Source organism: Suncus etruscus, chromosome 3, assembly GCF_024139225.1.
Source record: "Suncus etruscus isolate mSunEtr1 chromosome 3, mSunEtr1.pri.cur, whole genome shotgun sequence".
Classification (NCBI taxonomy): domain Eukaryota; kingdom Metazoa; phylum Chordata; class Mammalia; order Eulipotyphla; family Soricidae; genus Suncus; species Suncus etruscus.
In genome coordinates this window covers 42,836,366-42,860,152 of record NC_064850.1, presented here as the reverse complement: position 1 = coordinate 42,860,152, position 23,787 = coordinate 42,836,366, and the positions used below count along the sequence as shown (strand labels likewise).

At 48.2% G+C, this 23,787-nt stretch overlaps 1 protein-coding gene across 5 annotated transcripts in view; it reads right to left on the bottom strand.

Annotated features, from left to right (window-relative positions):
• EML1 (EMAP like 1) overlaps positions 1-23,787 on the bottom strand; it is a 669,910-nt gene that overhangs the window by 591,063 nt on the left and 55,060 nt on the right. For all 5 annotated transcript variants that reach the window (XM_049769788.1, XM_049769790.1, XM_049769791.1 and 2 more), the window contains exon 3: positions 13,265-13,394. In XM_049769788.1, coding sequence (XP_049625745.1) covers positions 13,265-13,394 — 130 coding nt within the window. The remainder of the gene's footprint in view (positions 1-13,264; positions 13,395-23,787) is intronic.

Genomic DNA, 23,787 nt, shown 5'->3' with positions numbered 1-23,787 from the left:
TATCTTAATGTTCTTTGGCTGAAATTTCAAAGTTAAGATATCAGCAAGGGGACTTCTGAGAATTATGTTATGGGTGATTGTCCTTCCACTGTAACTTTACCTCGTCCTCTTTCTTTGCATCCTTGTTCTCATAATTAAAATTAAAAAAATAAAAAAATATATACAAGTTAGTCAGTTTTTAAAAATTGCCTACTCCTGAAGCCGGAGCCATAGCACAGTAGAGGAGGGTATTTGCCTTGCACTCAACCAACTGGGGTTCGATCCCCAGCATTCCCGGGAAGCACCACCAGGAGTGATTCCTGAGCAGATTCAAACAAAAAATAAACAAAAGAAATTGACTACTCCCTTTACATGGCAAACACAAGGCATTTCCTTTGGAGAGTCCAGAGTTCTGAACCACAGCGGTTTCCTGAGGCCGAATTACACATGCCAAGGGAGGGACAGAGAAAACCTTGACCACCAGAGGGCTTGCCTGGGTCCTTAGGGAGGGCCCCTCAGGTCAGGGGGCCGGGACTCCAGTTCCTCCTGCGGTGGCAGAGGTGGGGAGGGGGGGGGCGGGGGCATACACTGCCAACTGGGAGCTGAGCGGAGCTACGCTTTCCAGCACTTGAGGGAAGTGTCTGGGACAAGGAGCTGCAGAAAATTAAATTCCTTCCCCCTTGGCTCCCCTCCATGGCCCCAACTCCCTTAAGGCCCTGGCCCTGAATATTTCATGCCATGCACATGCCATGGCCTCTGCTAGTCCTAGCTAAGCAGTGCCCTGGACACTGGTCCCCAGGAGAATGTGCTTGCGGGAACAAGGACAGTGATCAGCTGAGAACCAAGAGTGTTCTCGGCGATGTGATCTGGAGTGACTAGTGGCCTTCCTGGAGTCTGCAAAGTGTGTCCAATGATATGGATGGACAGATAGCACCCCCTAGCTCCCTGTGTCCTGTGTTCCCAGATGAAAGGACAGAACCCATCCAGCCACTACTCCTTTCTCTTCAACTACTTCCTAGTGATGTCAGCTGGCATGATGGCAAGGGGACAGCCCCAAGATCACAGCCATGGCCTAATCAATATATACCTCAGTCGTCCTTTATAGGCAGGGCTAGTCCCCAGTGAGCCCCAAGAGACCATGATTCGGCCAGTTCTGTCTTGCATGTTGAGGACAATTCTATGTGTTAAACTGTCCACTGCTACTCCAGCAAACATCCTTCTCTCTCACTGTTTGGAGAGAGATTTCTAGGGCCAAGCCTGAGTCACTCCAAGCAGGCAGGGATTTGGCATGTCAAGAGAAATCTGCCAAGTTAAGTCACTAGCTGAATGCAAAGGGGTGCAGCTAATGGGACAGGTAACTCCAAGATGGCAGAAACCTCCCTTCAACAGCTGGAGCCAAGAACAGGCACAGAGTATTGAAAATAGCACCTACATGCCATGGACCTGAGTGATCACAAAATCAAGGAGGTATCACTTTTAAGTATGAGGGTGATCCCGTGCACCTCATAGGGTCCCTGATGCCCGCCAGGAGCAAGTGTAGAACCCTGAGCACTAGTGTCAGCCCTGAGCACTGCCCAATGTGGCCTCCAAACAAAACAAACAGAACAACTACAAAAAAATAACATGAGGGGCTGTAAAGATAGCATAGCGGTAGGGCATTTGCCTTTGCATGCAGCTGACCCGATGAGACAGACTCGGGTTCAATCCTTGACAATCCATATTCCCCTGAGCCTGCCAGGAGTAATTTTCAGAGAGCCAGGAGTGACCCCTAAGCGCCGCTGGGTGTGGCCCAAAATCCCAAAAAATAAAAAAATAAAAATAGTAAACGAAAGCAGCTGAAATCAGAGGGGAGGTTTCTGCCCTGCCCGGGGCACCACAAAGGCCCATATTTCTGATGAGCCTCAGTCACTGGTGCCAGCACACTGGGCTGCCCTGCTGCTTCCCTGCCCTCCTGCCCCAGCGCAGGCTGGAATAACCGTTGCCTTTGTCCCAGTTTTGTTCCCTAGCTCCTCAGTCTTGCAGCTCTGATTGGGGCTTCGAACTCCTCCGGAGCTGGAAGAATGAAGGACTGTGTGTGGGGTGGGGGTGGGGAAGCTTGCTCAGTGCAGGGTGAACCCGACCCAATTAATCCCCCCTGGACGTGCCGCCTTCATCCCTCTGACCAATGGCAACATTGCCTTTCCCCAGGGGCTCCCAAATCCAGCTCTTAATTGGCAACACAAAGCACCGGCTGGGAGCTGGGCCGTTTCCAAAGGGGATTTGTTCTAGAAGCACTCAGCTGTGAGATCCACAGAGGGAGGGAAAAACAAACAGATGCCCCTCGGCCCACTCCACTCCAAATGTCCCTCGGTCCAATGCAGACACTTGGGTGAGGCCTTCTGGAGTTCTGATACTAGGACTCCCGTAAGTGCAATACCTAAGGTGCTGCCCTTCTGCTTTTTACCCTCACTCAGACCAGCTTGGTCCTTTCTGTTTTTAGAATTGCTTCTCTCCCAAAGAGGGATGGACAGGGTCTTGCCCACAGAGGAACACTCAGGGTTATGACCCAGTTTGTTTCCCAGCCAGCCCATGAGAATTTATAGGCCAAGTTCAGAGAAGCAGAGAAATAAGGTCAACAGGTCACCCTGCTCCACACAGGGTCCATGAATCTCACTCGGCCACTCCTGTCTCGAACCCAGAATATTTCATGCCATTTCGATACTGGATCATTGCAGCGGGGCATCTGGACAAGTTCGCCAGAGGAAACAAACAGTGATTTTCATGCAAAAAATGTATCTAAGATTTTTTTTCTGGAATGCAATGCAGGTTAGCATTTAAACTCTCTCTCTCTCTCTCTCTCTCTCTCTCTCTCTCTCTCTCTCTCTCTCTCTCTCTCTCTCTCTTTCACACACACACACACACACACACACACACACACACACACACACACACACACACACACACACACACTCCACAGCCATGGCCACCCTCTATTCCAGTCCCCCTGGGATTCTGGGCTACACACGCAGATTCCGAACTCAGCAGTAAACCCAGGTGTCCATTCACAGCCCCAGCCTGGTCCTTGCCATGGGGTAGTCCCTTAAAGGGGCCAGAGAGATAGCACAGTGGTGGGGCATATGCCTTGCATGCAGCATGCGGCCGACCTGGGAGGGAGGGATCCGGTTCGATTTCCGGCACCCATGTGGTCCCCCAGCCTGCTAGGGGCAATTTCTGAATGCAGAGCCAGGAGTAAGCCCTGAGCGCCGCTGAGTGTGGCCCAACGACCAATCAATTAATCAAAAAAAAAAAAAAAAAAAAAAAAAAGAGCCCCTTAAAGGCAGGCAGGTCTGTAGTTCTCTGTGGTGTCTGAGTTCTGCTCCGGGCTCCAAACTGTTCCCAGGTATGGGAGACAGAAGGCGGCCTGGCAGGGCAGGAGAAGCTGGCACAGGGCAAGCCCAGTCTCTAGGCCTAGGGACAAGCCATTCATTACCTCTCCCCACCTCACTTTGCTCAAAATCTCCACACAATGATTTTGAGGGTTAGAGATGGTGGTATTAAAATCCTGGTACTGGGCTAGAGCGATAGCACATCAAGTGACCTGGGTTCGATCCTCGGCATCCAATAGGATACCTTGAATCTGCCAGGAGTAATTTCTGAGTGTAGAGTCAGGAGTAACCTCTGAGTGCAACTGGGTGTGTCCCCAAAACCTAAATAAAAAAGTAAGTAAGTAAATAAAATCCAGGTCTGGTTTTTATGATCATCAAATGAACCACTTTAGGCAACTCAAAGAACTTTGTGGCAGGGACTGGGTTCAAGGACTAGGCCTGCTTTATTCCTGTCCTCACATATGACCTAAGTAAGCACTGACAGGAGAGGCCCCAGGACACTATATGGGAGATGTTGCCCCCAAGCACTATGAATTGTGGCCCAGAAAACCCTGTATTCTGCCCTCATCACTGCCTAACGAGGCCCAGAGTGCTGCCTGCCCTTGGGGAAAGTATCAATTGGATTCTCCTTGCAGCTTGAATCCTGAAATCCAGAATCTGCACCTTCAGCAATAGTGATTCACATGTTCCTTGATGACCTGTAGCACGGCCTCCCAGGGCTTGAGCATCAGGCTAGACCCCCACGCCCCACCCCACTGTCCAAGGGCCGAGTACACAGGTGATTAAACCCAGGGCATCACTTCGTTTCCTTGGTCACTTGGGATCAAACCAAGAAGTGGCTCTGAATCACAGTGAAAGAATGCTTGGCCCAGGTGTGTACGAAGCAGCAAATGTGCTGATAGCTAGAGCTTCTATCTGGGTTTTAATTTGACTTCTAGCTATTTCATTGCCTTCTAGAATGAAAGGTGAACATATTTCTCTCTCTCTCCTTTTGGGGCCACACCCAGGCACTCAGGGGTTACTCCTGGCTCTGTGCTCAGGAATCACTCATGGCAGACTCGGGAGACTATATGGGAGACCAGGGATTGAACTCGAGTTGGCTGTATGTAAAGCAAATACTCTACCTGCTGTACTATCATTTTGGCCCCTTCTTTTTTTTTTTTTTTTTTTTTTCACTAGCTAATTGCTATCCTCAGAAGTCAGTCTTGAGATGAACTTTGGGGGGGGGGTTGGGCCACATCCTGTGACGCTCAGAGGTTACTTCTGGCTATGCACTCAGAAATCGCTCCTGGCTTGGGGGATCATATGGGATGCCGGGGATTGAACTGAGGTCGGTCCTGGGTCAGCCATGTGCAAGGCAAACACCCTACCACTGCACTATTGCTCCAGCCTCTTGAGATGAACTTTTAAAAATGTGGTCAACTCGGGCCCGGAGAGATAGCACAGCGGCGTTTGCCTTGCAAGCAGCCAATCCAGGACCAAAGGTAGTTGGTTCGAATCCCGGGGTCCCATATGGTCCCCCGTGCCTGCCAGGAGCTATTTCTGAGCAGACAGCCAGGAGTAACCCCTGAGCAACGCCGGGTGTGGCCCAAAATCCAAAAAAAAAAAAAAATGTGGTCAACTTAAAAATTATTAAATAATTTAACTTTTAAAAAAAGTAATGTGGATTTATAATACATAGTGTTTTGTATATGTAGCATTATTAACCAACATCTATAGATGCAACATTATGCTCACCACAAAACCTAACTTCTGCCCTATTGAACTCTTTCTCCCAAATTACAATTTTTTTATTTTTATTTTTTGTCACACCTGGCAATGCCCAGAACTTACTCCTAACTCTGCACTCAGGAATCACTCCTGAAGGTGCTCAGGGACCATATGGGATGCTGAGGATTGAACCCAGGTTGGTCATGTACAAGGCAAGAGCCATCCCTCCTGTATTATTTATTCAGTCCTGACCTTTTACCCAACTTACCCATCCTCTCCCTGCTTCCTTTCTGGTAACCACTATTTTGTTCTTATAGTCTGAAGATTTTGTTTTGATTTTGCTTATTTATTTATTTTTGCTTCTACATCTTCCACATATAAGTAATGTCAAGCAGTGTTGTCTTTCCCCATCTGTTCTATTTAACTAAACAGCTTCATCTTAAAAAAAAGAAAAAGAAAAAGAGGGCCAAAAAGATAGTTCGGGGAATAGAGCAATCCTAGAGCACAGAGCCAGGAATAGATCCTGAGCACTCTCACCAAATAACAGTAAGCTGACAAGTATCCCATTGTGTATAGCGCCACATTATCTTTACCCACACATTTACTGATATTTAGGTTTAACAACTGATGAGAAAGACAAGAAAACTCTAGAGATTTAGAGGGGACAAAAGAAAATGAAAGTGGAGCTTAGGGTATGTGTGGATGACAATATGTGTGTGTGTGTGGGGGGACTGGTAGAGAAAATGTGAAAGTTAAACAGACATAAGATCTTTTTTTGGGGGAGGGGTTTGAGCCTTATCTGGTGATGAGCAGGGGTTACTCCTGGCTATGCCTTCAGAAATTGCTCCTGGCTTGGGGGACCATATGGGATGCTGGTGATTGAACCAAGGTCCATCCTGGATTAGCCACATGCAAGGCAAACACCTACCCTTATCCTATTGCTCCAGCCCCATAATTAGGAGATCTAAGCAGCAATGAAAACTGCCAAGCAAGAAAAGCCAGTGACATATACTATCACTGAAAAATAACAGCAAGAATTTATTATTAGTTTTCATTTGGGTTGTTGGTTTTTGTTCCACAACTGGCAGTTTTGGGGAGTGATTTCTAGCTCTGTGCACAGGGGTCATCCCTGATGATCATCAGAGGATTAACCAGGACCCCCCCCCCATATGCAGTGTCTACATTCAGCCGCTGGGCATGTCTGGCTTCTAAGACACTTAGAGAAAACCCTCCTTAAAATCGTCAGTGGATAGAAGGCTGGAAGGTTTCCAAACTGTGGCTGGCATCATGACTCTGTAAAGCAAAGACACAAGGAAACCACAGGCCAAGATATCTAAAGAACCTGCAAATAAAAGTCCTCAGGCTGGAACCAGACCTGCTCTGGCTAAGTCCAAGCTTTGGCAGGTGAGAGGTCCCAGTTCAATGTCCTGCACTGTGCAGTCTTTAAGCACCTCCAGAGGGCACCTCTGAGCACAGAGCCTGGAGCAGCACCTCAGTGGGAGTGACCCACCCCAACATTGCCAGGTGTGGCCCCTCAACAAAACAAAACAATCCTCAACAAAGTACTGGAAACCAAACTCAATGGTTTGGTTGAAAGGGCCATGCACTAGGGGCAAAGAGGATTCATCCCTCAAAAGCAAGACTGGCTGGACACTCAACCATGAAGGCCCACAGGAGCAGAACTGGGGACTCAGGAGCCCTACCAAGGCAGGCAAAGCACCTGATCAAATCCAACAGCTTCTTGTGACTCAGTGAACTAGAATGAGAGGAAAGTACCTGAATAACAGTCTGTATCTCCCTGACTGAAAGCCTTTATGGGGACACTAGTAATTAGGCCAAGGTGGCCAGTTCATCATCCCCTAGTTAACAGAGGACTGGAAGTCCTAGCCAGAGCCATTAAAGCAAGACAGGAAGAAGTTCTGGTATATGTTGGCAGAGGCTCTGGCCTGATACAAAGAAAACTTGGGACCCCACAACAACCACTGAGGGCTGATACACAACTTCAAACCAGTGACTGAGAAGAACATCTGGAAATAAGAGGTGTATTTCTTTTTTGTGGGGGAGGGAGGAGAGTTGGGCGACATCCAGTGGTGCTCAGAGCTTACTCCTAATTCTGCACTCAGAGATGACTCCTGGTGGTGCTCGGAGGACCATATGAGTCAGCCATGTACAGCAGGTGCCCTCCCAGGTGTGCTACTGCTCTGAGCACTGAGTTGTATTTTCATTTTGTTTTGTTTTGTGCCACAGCCAGCAATGCTTCACTTACTACTGGATCTGATCTCAGAAATCACTCCTGGTGGGCGCAAGGGATCATATGGGATACTTGGGATTGAACCCAGGTTGGCTGTGTGCAAGGCAGGCACCCTACCCACTATCACTCTGACCCCCTCAAGTTGCATTTCTTTCTTTTTTGTTTTTGTTTTTGTTTTTTTTGGGCCACACCGGTGACACTCAGGGGTTACTCCTGGCTATGCACTCAGAAATCGCTCCTGGCTTGAGTGACAATATGGGATGCCGGGGGATCAAACCGCAGTCTATCCTAGGCTAGCACCAGCAAGGCAGATGCCTTATGGCTCTGCGCCACCGCTCCAGCCCTCAAGTTGCATTTATATATATGATCAAAGACCAATGAAGAAAGGAAACAAGGAAAACAATTCCATTTACTGTAGCACTGTAAAAGAGAACATTCAGGAATTAACCAGGTGGATAAAATACAAGTCCACAGATAATGACAAGACTTTGTCAAGTGAAATAAAATAAAATGAGGGTGAACTGAAAGTACAGCAGAGAGGGCATTTATTTGCCTTGTATGCGGCTAACCTGATTTCTTTATTTTTTCTTTTTTTTTGGGGGGGGTTCACACCTGGCAAAGCTCAGGGGTTACTCCTCACTCTATGTTCAGAAATCACTCCTGACAGGCTCAGGGGACCATATGGGATGCCGGAACTCGAACCACCAACCTTCTGCTTGCAAGGCAAATGCCTTTCTTCCTTGCTATCTCTCTGGCCCCTGACCTGATTTTGATCCTTAGCATTTTATATGGTACATGAGCCTGCCAGGAGTGATTCTTGAGCACAGAGCCAGTAGTAACCCCTGAGGACCACTGGGTATGGCTCCCCCCAAAAAATAAATTGGGGAGACATTCCTGATATTAAGATGTATACATTCCCTAAAGGAACGTACAAATCCAAGGTAATTCCTACCAAAGTTCCAATGAACGGTTTTGAGAGACAGGACAGCAGGAAGCCTTTGCCTTGCACGTAGGCAACCCAGGTTTAACTCCCAGCACCAGAGTGCCCTGAGCATCACCAAGAGAGGTCTCTGAGCACATAGGCAAGAGAAAGCCCTGAATATGTCCAGTACTTGGGTTTGTTGCCTAAAAATGAAATAAATAATAAAGACAATGTGTTAGCAGCCTCAAGTCACGTAACATAGATCCATGGAACAGAAACAAATCTTGTGCCCTGCCCAAATGACCTTGATGCGAGAGCAAAGACTGTCCCCTGGGGGAAAGGACAATGTCTTTGACAAGGGGAGGGAGACCTTCCCTTTGCTCTAGATTGGAGCAAACAGCTACCACTACACAGACCCTGTGACAGTGGTCAGTGCAGCAGTTCCCACCTGAAAGTAGGACAGAACTGGGGCTGGAGCAATAGTACAGTGGTAGGACATTTGCCTTGTACATGGCTGACCCGGGACTGGCCCAGGTTTGATCCCGGCATCCCATATGGTCCCCGAGCCTGTCAGGAGTGATTTCTGACTGCAAAGCCAGGAGTAACCACTGAGCACCACTGGGCCAGGTGTGGCCCAAAAACAAAAACAAAAAAGAAAACAAAAAAAAAATTAAAAAAGAAAAAGACAACTAAATATCCAAGCCAGAGTCAACAATAATGTAATCACGAGACCTAAACTTGAACAAACTTACTTAAAAAGGTGTTTGTGATGGCAGCTTATGATGGCAGGCTGGGGTGATGGGGGTGGTAGATGGACTCTGGGAACATTGGTGGGGGAGGTTGACATGGGTGGTGGATTGATCCTGAAAGGCTGAGAGATAGTATGGAGGTAAGAAGCGTTTGCCTTGCATGCAGAAGGATGGTGGTTTGAATCCTGACATCCCATATGGTCCCCCGAGCCTGTCAGGGGTGATTTCTGAGTGTAGAGCCAGGAGGAACTCCTGAGCGCTGCTGGGTGTGACCCAAAAACCAAAAAAAAATATTTTTAAGTTGTAAATTAAAAAAATGTAATCAGGGGCCGGCGAGGTGGTGCTAGAGGTAAGGTGTCTGCCTTGCAAGCGCTAGCCAAGGAAAGACCGAGGTTCGATCCCCCAGCGTCCCATATGGTCCCCCCAAGCCAGGGGCAATTTCTGAGCCCTTAGCCAGGAGTAACCCCTGAGCATCAGATGGGTGTGGCCCGAAAAACCAAAAAAACAAAAACAAAAAATGTAATCATTTATTATTTATATATAAAGGTAGAAATTAAAGGAAAAAAAACTACTACACGGGGTTTAAATACCTGAACAGAAGACCTATAAGTTACATTATATATACATAAAACTGTAAAATATCTAGAAGAAAGCTCAGGAGGGAAAGCTCCAAGACTTTGGGTTTGACAATAACTTCTTGTCTATAATAGCAAAAGCAAAAATTGATAAACAGGTCTAGAGCAAATAAAAAAATAATCATGCATCAAAGAGAGAAAAAGATCAAGAGCATGAAAAGGCAACCTAATAAATGGAGAGACAGTATTTGCAGATCATATACCCAGTGAAAGGTTAAGATCCAGAATATGTCAAGGATTGCAAAAATTCAATACCACCACCACCACCAAACAAAATCAACAAAATCCAGGTAAGCTGACTATGACAAGGGCAGCAGGACCTACATAGACATTTCTCTAGAGTCCATCTGCAAGCGACCAAGATGTCCCACTCAGCAGGTGGCCGCCCTCCAAGGGTGAAGAGGACAAATGCTGATGAAGAGGAGAAATTACAACCCTTAGTGATGGGACTGAGGAAAGGAGCAGGCTTGGGGGAAAAACAGGTGGGTCTGCCAAAATAACCTTGAGGCCCTAGAGCAGGGGTCTCAAACTCAATTTACCTTGGGGCCGCAGGAGGCAAAGTCGGGGTGATCCTTGAGTGCAAAGTCAGTAGTAAGCCTTGAACATTGGGGGGTGTGACCCAAACAACTAAAACAAAACAAAACAAAAAAGATTCCTCTAGGGCAGGGCCACAAAATGTTGTACGGAGGGCTGCAAACGGCCCTTGGGCTGCGAGTTTGAGACCCCTGTGCCTAGAGCGATAAAACAGTGGGGAGGGCATTTGCCTTGCACATGGCCACCCTAGGTTCAACTTCCATGTGGTTCCTTGAGCCTACGAGGAGTAATTTCTGAGCATAAAGCCAGGAGTAGCCCCTGAGCACTGCTGGTATGGCCTTAAAATCAAACAAACAAACAAATAATCCCGTAACATTGGAATTACCACATGACCTGACAGTTTCATTTTGGGGACTTGTGCACTACAAGAAACACAAAACTGAGAGCCAGTCCCTGTGGCCAGGAGGAAGGGACAGCCCAAATGACAGATGAATAAGAGAACGGGGTGCAGGACAGGCCCACAGCTGAGTGTCAAGCAGCCTCAGAGAGAAGGATATGTCTTGGCATGCCTGGGGAGATAACTATGTGATGAAGACCAGTTACACACATCACACGGTCCCCTCAAATGAAGAAGCCAATATTGTCAGGTTGCAGGGACAGAAGACAGAAAGGCAAATAAATGCCAAGGGTTGGGTGATGAGCCTGGAGTTTCATGATTGAGAAATGAATTTCTGCAATGAAGTGGCATCTGTTGTGTAACTGCACTGCACTGTGTCACAAAGACACTGACAGAGACAGTTGCCTCGAAGAAACAAGTAAGCAAACACGAAAGCTCTGACTTGAATATATTTTCCTTCTTTTTTTTGGGGTGGGGCACACCCAGTGGCACTCAGGGCTCAATCCTGGCTCTGCTCAGGAATCACTCCTGGAAGACTTGGGGGATGAGATGCCAGGGATCAAACCTGGATCAGCTGCATGCAAATGCCCTACCTGCTGTGCTATTGCTCCAACCCTAACTTGGGTATATTTTAAGGGGCCACTCTTGGCAGTGCTCAGGGCTTACCCTTGGCTCTGCACTCAGGGATCACTCTTAGCAGGGCCCAGGGATCCTGGAGATCCACTCTGGGTAGGCTGCATACAAAACCAGAACCCGGGCCCGGAGAGATAGCACAGCGGCATTTGCCTTGCAAACAGCCAATCCAGGACCAAAGGTAGTTGGTTCGAATCCCGGTGTCCCATATGGTCCCCCGTGCCTGCCAGGAGCTATTTCTGAGCAGACAGCCAGGAGTAACCCCTGAGCACCGTCGGGTGTGACCCCCCCCAAAAAAAAAAAAAAAGAAAAGAAAAGACAAAACCAGAACCCTCTCTGCTGTGCTATCACTCCGACCCATGACCTGAGTTTTTTATTTTATTTTATTTTTTGGTTTTTGGGTCATACCCGGCAGTGCTCAGGGGTTATTCCTGGCTCTACGCTCAGAAATTGCCCCTGGCAGGCACAGGGGGATCATATAGGATGCCGGTATTCAAACCATCGTCCTTCTGTATGCAAGGCAAACGAACCCACCTCCATGCTATCTCTCCGACCCACTACCTGAGTCTTTTCAAAATTCATCTTGCCAATGTCACACATCTGGGGGTAATGAGAGTTGGTCCCTATCCAATACAATTAGAGTCCTCAATATCTCCATTGTCACTCTACAGTGGAGCAGAGAAAGGCTTCAGACAAAGGTGAGACAGCTATGAAATGAGATTCTTTTTCCAAGTGTTCAAAGGCACCTCCAGGAAACAAGTTTCTCAGAATTCACAAACAAATACTGGTAACTTCTAGGAGATTCTGTTTGGTAAGAAGAAGAAGAAGCCATTTTGAATGCAGGCCTCAGATTCAAAACAAACTTGTACCAGAGAGATTGTTCGAAAGTTAAAGCACTGGCCTTGCATGTGGCCAACCTGGTTTGATTCCTGCCATTCCATAGTTCCCTGAGCACAGAGCACAGGAGTAAGCCCTGAGCACCAATGGGTATGGCCCCAAACCCAACTGATTGATTAATCAATACTGCTGCTTTCTTCTTTTTTTTTTTTTTTTTGGTTTTTGGGCCACACCCGGCGATGCTCAGAGGTTACTCCTGGCTGTCTGCTCAGAAATAGCTCCTGGCAGGCATGGGGGACCATATGGGACATCGGGATTCTAACCAACCATCTTTGGTCCTGGATCAGCTGCTTGCAAGGCAAACACCACTGTGCTATCTCTCCGGGTCCGCTGCTTTCTTAAGATCATTGCAGAAGGCTTTCTACATGGTAATGCCATCAGGAACTTCATTTTCCAGAGCCAAGCCACCGTGGAAGTAGCTTGGTCTTATACATTTTATATGTATACGTATACAACATTTTATGATGGCAACAATAAAATCATAGAAAGGCCAAGAGTCCACTATGTACACCTGATGGAGAGTAGCATCTGGAACACAAATCCCCAGCCCTCCACCCTGGGAGGCCACAGCAAAAGTCTGAGCATGTCTAATTCCAAAAATAGTTCAGGTCATCGAGACCTGGACATCAGGGCTTCAGGACAGAAATTATCACTGACTGTTACCATTCTGTGTTTATTCAAAAGAGATTGGGGTACAGGAGTCAGAGCAACAGGACAGCAGGGAGGACAGTGGCCATGAACAGAGCCAACCTGGGTTCGATCCCTGGCATCTTTCGGGTCCCCCCAGCACTGACTCACCAGGAGTGAATCTTGAGCATCACTGAAGATGACCCAAAATGTATGTGTGTGTGTGTGTGTGTGTGTGTGTGTGTGTGTGTGTGTGTGTGTGTGAGAGAGAGAGAGAGAGAGAGAGAGAGAGAGAGAGAGAGAGAGAGAGAGAGAGAGAGAGAGAATGATGCACCAAAGTTTTGGCTAATGAAACTGCACCTGGAAAACAGACAAATAAACAAACAAACCACCCTCCACAATATCCATCTATTTAGGTCCTGTGATGGCAACCCATTCAATGGTGAACTTCTAGAAACTCTCATCAGTGGAGACTTGCTAAGGAGGTGAGGAGAAGGTAACAAATGGTAGCATTTGGTTTATACTCTACACTGAGGCATTTTGCTGTCTTCCTCCTAGCACCCACCTTTTGGTTGTGGCTGGTGTGGTGACCCGGGTGCCTGAGAGAGCCGAGAGAGAGTCGCTCTGCTTCTTTGGTAATACGGTCCCGTTGTTCACGGCACTGCGGAAGGGCAAAGTCTGCACCAGCGGCCTCGCTGTAAGACAAGCAGAAAAGGAGGTTCAGAGTGGGGTCCTTGTCCTCAGTGAACAGAAGCTGTGCAGCGGGAAGGGGGGATGCCCTTTGGCAGCTGATGGTGTAACTGGTAAAGGGAGTCCCCTCCCTCTGCAATGTCTCCCTATAGCTTACTGGGAAATAAACTCAAACACAGATTCAGACATTCCTGCCAAATGCAAATGACGAAAGGTCCAGACGAGAGCCCGCAACAGGCCCATCTGCGAGCTGGGGTGTGCAGAGACACGAAGTGGGGAGACTCAGGGGATTGGGTCTCATTAACACAAGGGAGACACTGGGTCCTGTAGAGATGCTGCTCGGATGATGAAAGGGTAGCTGGGCAATGGCGGGTGGGGAGGAAATTTTTACGAATCCCCTTGGATAACGGATTTGTCTGTGGAATCTAAGAAAAGGCCACTTGAAACACCATAGAAAATGGCCCAATTAAAACAGTGGGCACCAGATCTGAAGGGCCACCTGGACCAAGGGAACCTACAGATGGCACATAAGAATATGAAAAGATGTTCAGCTGCACCATCAGGGAGATATGCAAATGGCTCGATAATGAGGTGACTCTATTTAGGAGGATAGCTACCACCCCAAAACACAAAACAAAACAGAGCAGATACCTGTAAAATAAATCCCAACAAGTTGTGAGATCACCCCAAAGCATGATTCTAACTCTCAGGCGGACAGATCTGAAGCAGGTAGGGTAGCTGTGAAGGATTAATAAACCAAGCCAGTCAGGAGAGAGTCATGGAGTCAGTCTGTGCCTGATGGTGTCTCTGACTGAAAGCCAGAACTGCTCTTATTTTTATTAAACCCAGTTCAAAATTCACCAGAGAAAGAGAAAGAAAGAGAGAGAGAAATACCCATCCAGGTAGGCTTTTACATATCAAAGCAGAGATTTAAAGGAAAGATGGGGGAAAGCCTTTGTTTTGGGTTAATAGCTCGGTGTCATCTTACAGACACCCACTGCTGGCCACAAGCATCACAAATGATCACATACAGAACATGATCACACAAAGAACACAGGTGTGGGGAGGGTCTGTGGGCAGTGGCAAGGCCATACTGCCCAGGAGAGGCCAAGTGAATGGACCAACTGTGGTGAGGCCCTTTGCCTATTAGAACATTTTTCAGTAGATTGGAATAAATGATGGATTTTTTTTTTTTTTTTTTGCTGCCCACTATGCTACCAAGTTTTTTACCAACACCATAAAGCAGAGTGAAAAGGCCCACTAGGAGGTGGTAGATTACCCATGCCTGGCTCTGTGATATTCTAGAAAAGATAACACCTGACACAAGAAGTAACGGAGTAATGCAGTAGGTGGGAATGGTGGTGGGTGGCACTAAGGAAATGAAGCACAAGATGGTTTTATGGGGGTAAGCATCTGCGTGATCCTGCTGAGGTGGATATGGGACCCTTTTTCATCTTTGCCCAAACCCACAGATGCTTAGGGCAAAGAGTGGACATTAATCTATGTGGATAAGTCTTTTGGGACCGAAGGGAAGGAAGGTGAGAAGGAAGTAAAGTTCCCAAAAGCAGGGGAGAGGTTTCAGGAGTCAGGAAGTCAGGAGAGGTGACAGGTCTGGAAGTCAGAAGTGATAAGAAAGTCAGGAGAGATGATAGGACTGGAAGTCAGAAGGTGACAGGAGTCAGGAGAAGTGACAGGAAAGCAAGTCAGGAGAGATAACATAAAGTCAAGAATGATGATAGGACAGAAATTCAGGAGTGGGGCTGAAGAGATAGCATAGCGGTAGGGTATTTGTCTTGCATGTGGCCAACCTGGGACAGACCCAGGATTCATTCTCGGCATTCCATATGGTACCCCAAGCCTGCCAGAAGTAATTTCTGAGTGCAGAGCCAGGAGTAACTGCTGAGCACCGCCAGGTATGGCCCAAAAGTCAACAAAAAATAAAATAAAATAAAATAAAAAAGCAAGTCAGGAGAAGTGACAAGAAGACCAGGAGGTGATGGGACTGGAAGTCAGGAGAAATGATAGGAAATCAAGAGAGGTGATTGAACTGGAAATCAGGAGAGGTGACAGGAAGCTAGGAGAGCTAACAGGAAGTCAGAAGTAGTGGCAAGAGAGAGGACAGGACTGGAAGTCAAAAGAAGTGACAGGAAAAGAAGTAAGAAGAGGTGACTGAAAAGAAGTAAGAAGAGGAAGTCTGAAGGGTCAGAAGATCTTTTTTGGGGCCAGAGCATGGTGCAGTGTTAGGACATTTGCCTTGCATGCAGCTGACTTAGGATGGATCGCGGTTTGATCCCCCAGCATCCTATATGGTCCCCCAAGCCAGGAGTGATTTCTGAGCACAAAGACAGGAGTAACCCCTGAGCTTCATGGGGTGTGACCCAAAAACCAAAAAAAAAGATCCTTTGCAGGGAAGTGCAAAGCTGCTCTGTCCAGGGCTCAGGGGCCAGACCAAGACACCAGCATGAGGAAGAGAGAGGGGCTGCACCAAGGGCATGAGAGGCAAAAATATTCCATGTAGTCGTGGATTCAGGAGCCGCCATCACAATGAGCATGTGCAGACATGCAGATACACAGACCCTCACTCTGTCCACAGGGAGGATCCCAACCTGACACCTTCACCCCAGTGCCCAGGGCCTGGCACCATCCTGCCTGCCACAGGAGCCAGTGCTGCTTCAGGGCCAAGTGCCAGAAAAGAACCAAGTTCCCAGCTGATTCTTGAGGCACCAAGTCAGACGGTCACGAATGGGGCCAGTGGGCAGCAAAGGAAGGATGTGGTTTGGGCAGAGAGAACTGGGCAGGAGAGAAACACAGGGCTGACCTGACATAGAACAAGGGGGCCAGGTGTGAGCCAATGAGACCAGCTCATGGAGAATCCTGAAGAACTGACAGTGACCCCAGCCATAAGGACAGCAGGTCCTCCACCATGTGCCCCAAAGTGAGCAGAAAGGAGCCAGGTCAGGGAGCAGAGGAGGTCCCAATGCCAGAGCCTGGTGGTGGGATCCGCAAAAGGAAGAAACTGGGAGACACAATCAGGAAATGAGGGATGTCAGCAAGGGGCTCTGCACCTGGGCCTTAATGGACATGCATTGGATCAATGTGAGGTGCCAACATTGGAACAAAATGGTGCAAGGGCTACTCTAGGTGGGGCCATATGCCCTCTGGGAAGGAATGGAACAGGGAATGTCTGACCCCATGGTCAGGCCCTCCCAACTCCATGTGACAAATCTGCTTCTAGAGCTCCCATTTCCTGGGGTCCCTCCCCTTCCCATCTTCCTCAACTCGACCCCACCTCCTTTCCCCCTACTTATCTTCATATCTAGAAGCATGTTTGTACCCCAGAATCATCAGGAAGGTGAGCTAAGAACTGTTGGGACTGGGGGCCCCTGAGAATGTGAATTCGATCAGGTATCCTGAGTCCTTTCCTGTAGTTATCCTGGCCCTCCTGATAGCACCCTTCGCTGAACCCCAGTTACTGGCTCTAAACTTTTTTCTCTGGTGCAATAGACATCTGCATCCCAGGGGGATACCAGCTCACTCTGCCTCCCCGTGGTCCCTCCTCTGCTCCCCTCCTGGGCTGAGGACAGGGATGCACTTGGCTTCTTAGGCCATGAGAAGCCAGGTGTGGGCATCTGTATCCCAACCTAAAGACAGAGGCTCCATACTTGATGCAACATCACAGGTACCCCTGGGACCCCATGGGTGGATCCTCTGACCTCACTCTCTTCCCAGGCTTGCTGGCTCCTCACAACACAGCCTGCAGCACCTCTATTATGGGCAGCAGCACCCTCCCAAGTTTGGGGGACACTAGAGGGGTTGAGTGAGACCCTGGGATGGGGGTCGCAGCCCAGAGTGTTAGTGACCTCTGAACTTACGCCTCTAGACTTCTAGAAGTCCTATCTGGGCTGGAGTGATAACACAGCCGAAGGGTACTTGCCTTGCACACAGACAACCTGGGCATCTCATATGGTCTCCTGATTCTGCAAGGAATAATTCCTGGGCACAGAGCCAAGAGTAACCCCTGAGCGCTGTTGGGTGTGAGCCCAAAACAAAAACAAAAAAACACACAAAAAAGTCCTATCTGCAATTACAGATTTTTAGCTTTGTTGCTGTAAGTATGGAAATCCAAACATAGAGGGCCAGAGAGAAAGAACAGCAGGGAGAGCGCCAGCTCGGCATGCAGCTGACCTGGGTTTAATCCCTGGCACTCCAGCGGGTTTCCTGAACCCCACCAAGAGTGATCCCTGAGCACAGATGGGTGAGGCCTAAAAGCAAAAATATAAATCCAAAGAGAGCTAGTCAACTCTCCCAAAGTTGTGATGTTGGTTCTAAGGGTTGACCTAGAGCTCAAACTGCCAGTTTACTGCCCATCAATCAATCAATCAATCAATCAATCACTTAAGAGGCAATAAGTAAAACTGCCCTTTAGGATTAATTAGAAATTAAATGGCACCAAGTGTGCCCATATAGGAATTTGTGTGGAAATCCAAAAGTTTAAATTTTAGCTTACTTTGTTATCTATTTTGTTACTTTTTTTTTCTTTCTTTCTTTCTTTCTTTTTTTTTGTGAGCCATACCCAGTGGATGCTCAGGAGTTACTCCTGGCTCTGTGTTCAAGTATCATTCCTGGCAGTGCTCTGAGAATGGAACCGGGGTGAGCTGTGTGCAAGGCAAAGGCAGTCGCCGCTGTGCTCTCACTCCTGTCTAGTTCAGAAAGGAAAAGAAGGGGCTGGATCAACAGTACAATGTTAAGACGTCACACACAGCCAATATGGGTTCAATTCTCAGCACCCCATGAGGTTCCCCAAGCTCCCTAGTATAGAATAAAATATAAAATATAAAGTATAAAGTCCAAGTGTTGGGTGAGGCTCTAGCCACTTCAGCCAGTGGGTCTGAAGAAGCAGGGTAATTGCTAACTGCTTTCTTTGCCAAGCAACTCTCGCTGCGTCTCTTCTGGCGCTCTACCTTTTGCTGCTTCTCTCCTGCCTCCCCCCCCCCCCAACACTCTTTTATTCTTTATTCGAAACAGTCCACCCATCCCAGGTGTGGCTGGGTCTCATCATCCAGGTGGACTTTTACATACTAAAAGAAGAAGTTAGGGAAACAGGAAGTTGGGGGAAGGGATACCTTACAACCCAGGAGTGATCACTGAAGTCAGAGCTAGGAGTAAGCCGTGAGCACAGCTAGATGTGGCCCCAAAACCAAAACAAGAAAACAAACAAACAAAGATAAAAAGGGAAAAGATATTTGCATTTGGAATTAGAGAAGCGAATTCTTTTTGCCAGGGTTGAAGACAAAGTAGATGGCAGCTGAGAAATGGGGAGTTTTTCTCCTCTTCCCACTAACCCTCACCAATGCCCAGGACAGGTGTTAAGGAAAGGGCTAGTTGTGGATTTGTCACTAGAAAGTTAAAAGACCAGCAATAGATATGCCACTCGATATGGCAGTCTGGGAAGATGCTCAAAGGGCTTCATACATGGGAGAGGCAGATTCGATCTCTGGCACCACAGGGTCTCCCAGCACTGCCACATGAGATATCACCCCTAGAGCACCTCTGGTGACCCCCAAAGTAACAATTCAGGTCCAAAAGAATCCTAACACATTTAATGTATAAGATTCTGAAATGACTGAAATTCATATAAATCAAGTTTTAGATAGATCAGTGTTTGACAGACAATGAGGCTCTGAGTGGTTTCCCTGAAGTCTCAGGTGCTGGTTGAATGGAACAAGGACCCCCAGAAGGGTGGTGACATCACAGCATGTGCTGTGTTTTGCCTTCCACGTGGCTGACCTGGGTTCAATCCCCGGCATCCCATATGATCTCCCAAGCACTGCCAGGAGTAATTCCTGAGTGCAGAGCCAGGAGGAACCCCTAAGCATCGCCAGGGTGGTTCTCCTAGGGGAAAAAAAAGAGAAAAGAACCCACTGGAGATTAATTTATAAAACTAATATTTTATGGTGTCCAAGACATTAATGAGCTCATTGCAAAAGTCACTTATCAGCAAGTCAAATGTCCACCAACCCATGAATGAAAAAAGTGAGACATGGTCTAGTCACACAATAGACTACTGTTGGCAGCAAAGAGGAAGAAATTCTGCTTCTGCTCTGATGTGGAGGGACCTCAGGGACACTCTGCCACATGAGAATCGGCAGTGAGAAAGGCACCCCCAAGACTCCCCGGGTACACCTGTTGGATAGTCACAGCTTGGAGATAGAAGATTGACAGCAGCTGGACAGGAAGGGGAGGAATCAAGGTTGTGATAGCTGATGGCACAAGATATCTTTTTTCTTTTTTTTTTTGGTTTCTCGTGCCACACCCGTTTGATGCTCAGGGGTTACTCCTGGCTAAGCGCTCAAAAATTGCCCCTGGTTTGGGGGTGCCATATGGGACACCGGGGGATCGAACCGCGGTTGTGATCTTTCCTTGGCTAGCGCTTACAAGGCAGACACCTTACCTCTAGCGCCACCTCGCTGGCCCCTTCTTTTTTTTTTTAGGTCACACCCGGCAGCACTCAGGGGTTACTCCTGACTCTACTCTCAGAAATCGCTCCTGGCAAGCTCGGGGGTACCATATAGGATGCCGGGATTCGAACCACTGACCTTCTTCTGCATGCAAGGCAAAAGCCTTACCTCCATGCTTCTCTCTGGCCCCACAAGATATCTTTTGAAGGATGAAAATATTTTCATATTTGACAGTGCATAGCCAGGAGTAACCCCTGAGCATCACTGGGTGTGACCCTCCCCCCCAAGAAAAGAATACTCTTAGTCATTTACTGGGCTGGAGCAATAGTACAGTGAGGAGGGCTTTTGCCTTGTCACACAGCTGGCTTGGGTTCAATCTCCAGCATCCCATATATTCTCCAGAGGAGTATTTACTCAGGAGTAATTCCTGAGTGCAGAGCAAGAAGTAGACCCAAAGCATTGGTGGGTGTGCCCCAAAAACTAGACTAGCAACAACAAAAGTCATTTACTGGATGGCCATAGTTAAATGCTATTTTGAGATTAAAGATTTATAACTCTTGGGCCCAGAGAGATAGCACAGCGACGTTTGCCTTGCAAGCAGCCGATCCAGGACCTAAGGTGGTTGGTTCGAATCCCAGTGTCCCATATGGTCCCCCGTGCCTGCCAGGAGCTATTTCTGAGCAGATAGCCAGGAGTAACCCCTGAGCAACGCTGGGTGTGGCCCAAAAACCAAAAAAAAAAAAAAAAAACCCAAAAAAATAGATTTATAACTCTTTTATAAAGAAGGAGGGTTGAGGATTGGGGTCACCAAACAGTAGTTGGAGTCATGTGATTCAAGGGGCTGAACTTAAGCCTCCCTCATGCAGAGTCTGTTGTTCAGACCTTTGAACCATCTTCCCAGCCCAGAATTTTATTTTTATTTTCATTTTTGGTTTTTAGGTCACACCAGGCTGCGATCAGGGGTTGCTCTTGGCTCTGCGCTCAGAAATCGCTCCTGGAGGACCATATTTCTTTTTTTGTTTTTGTTTTTGTTTTTGGGCCACACCCGGTGGTGCTCAGGGGTTACTCCTGGCTGTCTGCTCAGAAATAGCTCCTGGCAGGCATGGGGGACCATATGGGACACCAGGATTCGAACCAACCACCTTAGGTCCTGGATCGGCTGCTTGCAAGGCAAACACCGCTGTGCTATCTCTCCGGGCCCAACCCAGGAGCTATTTCTAAGCAGATAGCCAGGAGTAACCCCTGAGCACAGCCGGCTGTGGCCCAAACCCCCCCCCCCCCAAAAAAAGAAAGAAATATTTATAAAGTACAAAATGTTATAGATAGGGGCTGGGAAGGTGGCGATTGCAAGCGCTAGTGTAGGACGGACTGCGGTTCGATCCCCCGGTGTCCCATATGGTCCCCCCAAGCCAGGAGCGATTTCTGAGCGCATAGCCAGGAGTAACCCCTGAGCGTCAAACGGGTGTGGCCCAAAAACCAAAAAAAAATATGTTATAGATAAAAATGATGCAGTACTGGGCTGAAGAAACAGCCCAATGGGTATAACACTTGCCTTACATGACCCGGGTTTGTTCCCTGGCATCCCATAGGATACCCTGAGCACCGCCAGGAGTGATTTCTGTGTACAGAGCCAGGAATCAGCCCTAACATTCCTGAATATGGACCCAAAACAAAACAAGCAAAAATTATTGTGCACAGTGGCTTAAATTTGCCTTTAAACAAAACAAGCAAAATTGATAGTGCACAGTGGCTTAAATTTGCCTTTAAATAGTCCTGATTGGGTATGTGGAGTGTGTATGTGCATGCGTGCGTGCGTGCGTGTGTGTGTGTGTGTGTGTGTGTGTGTGTGTGTGTGATCAGTGCGAGAAGAAGAGAAAGAATAATAAATAAATGCACATACACCCCATCCCAGAATAATCCCTGAGCACCCTCAGATATGGTCTGAACTCTCTCTGACAGGTAACCAAAGAAGTCTCTCTCTCTGTCAGTCCATCATCCACTGGGTCCTATGGAGCAGCTTAGCCAACCTCAGAAGGCAGCTTCCCACAACAAACAAAGAAGTATGATGACCCAATTTAAAAGAAAAACATTTCACGAATAAGGCAGGCTGCCCTGTTCCTGTCTGAACTGAAAATGAGAAACATGGGGCTAGAGCCATAGCACAGTGGGGAGGGCATTTGCCTTGCATATGGCTGACCTGGGTTTGGTCCCTGGCATTCCATATGGTTCCATGAGCCTGCCAGGAGTGATCTCTCTCTCTCTCTCTCTCTCTTTCTCTCTCTCTCTCTCTCTCTCTCTCTCTCTCTCTCTCTCTCTCTCTCTCTCTCTCTCTCTCTCTCTCTCTCTCCTTTTGGGGTCACACCTTGTGACGCTCAGGGGTTACTCATGGCTATGTGCTCAGAAATCGCTTCTAGCTTGAGGGACCATATGTCAGGGATCGAACCAAGGTCAGTCCTGGATCTGCTGTGTGCAAGGCAAATGCCCTACAGCTGGACTATCACTCTGGCCCCTGCCAGGGGTGATTTCTGAGTGCAGAGCCAGAAATAACCCTTGAGCACCATTGGGTGTAGTTCCAATCTCCCCAAATAAATAAATAAAATGAGAAATATGGGCTGGGGAGTGTGTGTGGTAACATACTTGTCTTACTTATGGCCCAACCCTGGCTTGACCCCCCACATTACACAGGGTCCCCTACCACCCCCAGCAGTGGCCTTAAGAACAGATCCAGGAAGAGCCCCTGAGCAACACCAGGTGTGGCCCTGCCACCACCCAATCATAAATAAATAAGATAAAACAGGAACCTCTGGTGGCCTAAAGCCCTGTGAACTGATAATCCCATCCTGGGGCAGCACATTTGTCATTCAAATCCTTCAGCGCAGGCTGGCACAGGCAGGGACAGGCATAGGGCACAGCCCACAAACAATGGTTCTATTCTCCTCCTGAACCCTGCACCTCACAGTTCCTCTCTTTGGAGCAGACCCTTTGCCCACTCCCGGGGGCTGCTCTAAGAGGGGCTCATGGGTGAGTAGTTGCTTTCCAAGAAAACAGCCCTAGGGGTCGGGGAGGTGGTGCTAGAGGTAAGGAGTCTGCCTTGCAAGCGCTAGCATAGGATGGACAGCGAGCGGTTCAATCCCCCGGCGTCCCATATGGTCCCCCCAAGCCAGGGGTGATTTCTGAGTGCATAGCCAGGAGTAACCCCTGAGCGTCAAACGGGTGTGGCCCAAAAACCAAAAAAAAAAAAAAAAGAAAAGAAAAGGAAAGAAAACAGCCCTGAGACCACTCAGAGATAGTTAAGAGCTTGGAGAAAGAGACAGAGATACGTGTGGATGCCACTCAGAGATAGTGACAGTGACACTCAGAGACACTCTGACACTGTGTCAGAGGAGAAACCAGGTGCCCACTCAGGTCAATCAGAACCAACCCTGGGCCCTTCCGGCCTGTCTCCTCAGGGTGTCGTGTCTACTCACCTTCTGCCTCCATTTACCGGTCTGAAGCCTACTTTGACTCCTTTCAGGTGACCCATGTAGCATTTTCACTCCTGTCACTAGCACCCCAAATGCTTCTTGAACATGGCCACACCTAGAGATGCTGGGGGGCATCACTGATAGGGATGGAAGGAAGAAGGAAGGGAGGAGGGAGAAAGGAAGAAAGGACAAGGTGGCTTCCCTTGGAGAGAAATGGGCCAAGTTCGAGGTCATGGTACCCGTGGGCAGTGCCTGCAGCATCAGGGAGTGCCTGGGCACCAAGGGGGATGCCTGGGAGCCGAGCCATACCCAACAATGGCCTGTTTTTCGGGGTGCATCAGCAATGTAGCCTAAAACCCAGGACACTTTGTGCCAATTTCTAGAGGAAAGGCCCTGGTAGGGTCAGTGCAGCCCAGGCACGCCGGGCCCTGGGAAAGAGAGGACAGGAGAGAGGAAGAGTGTGGCCTCGTCTAGCC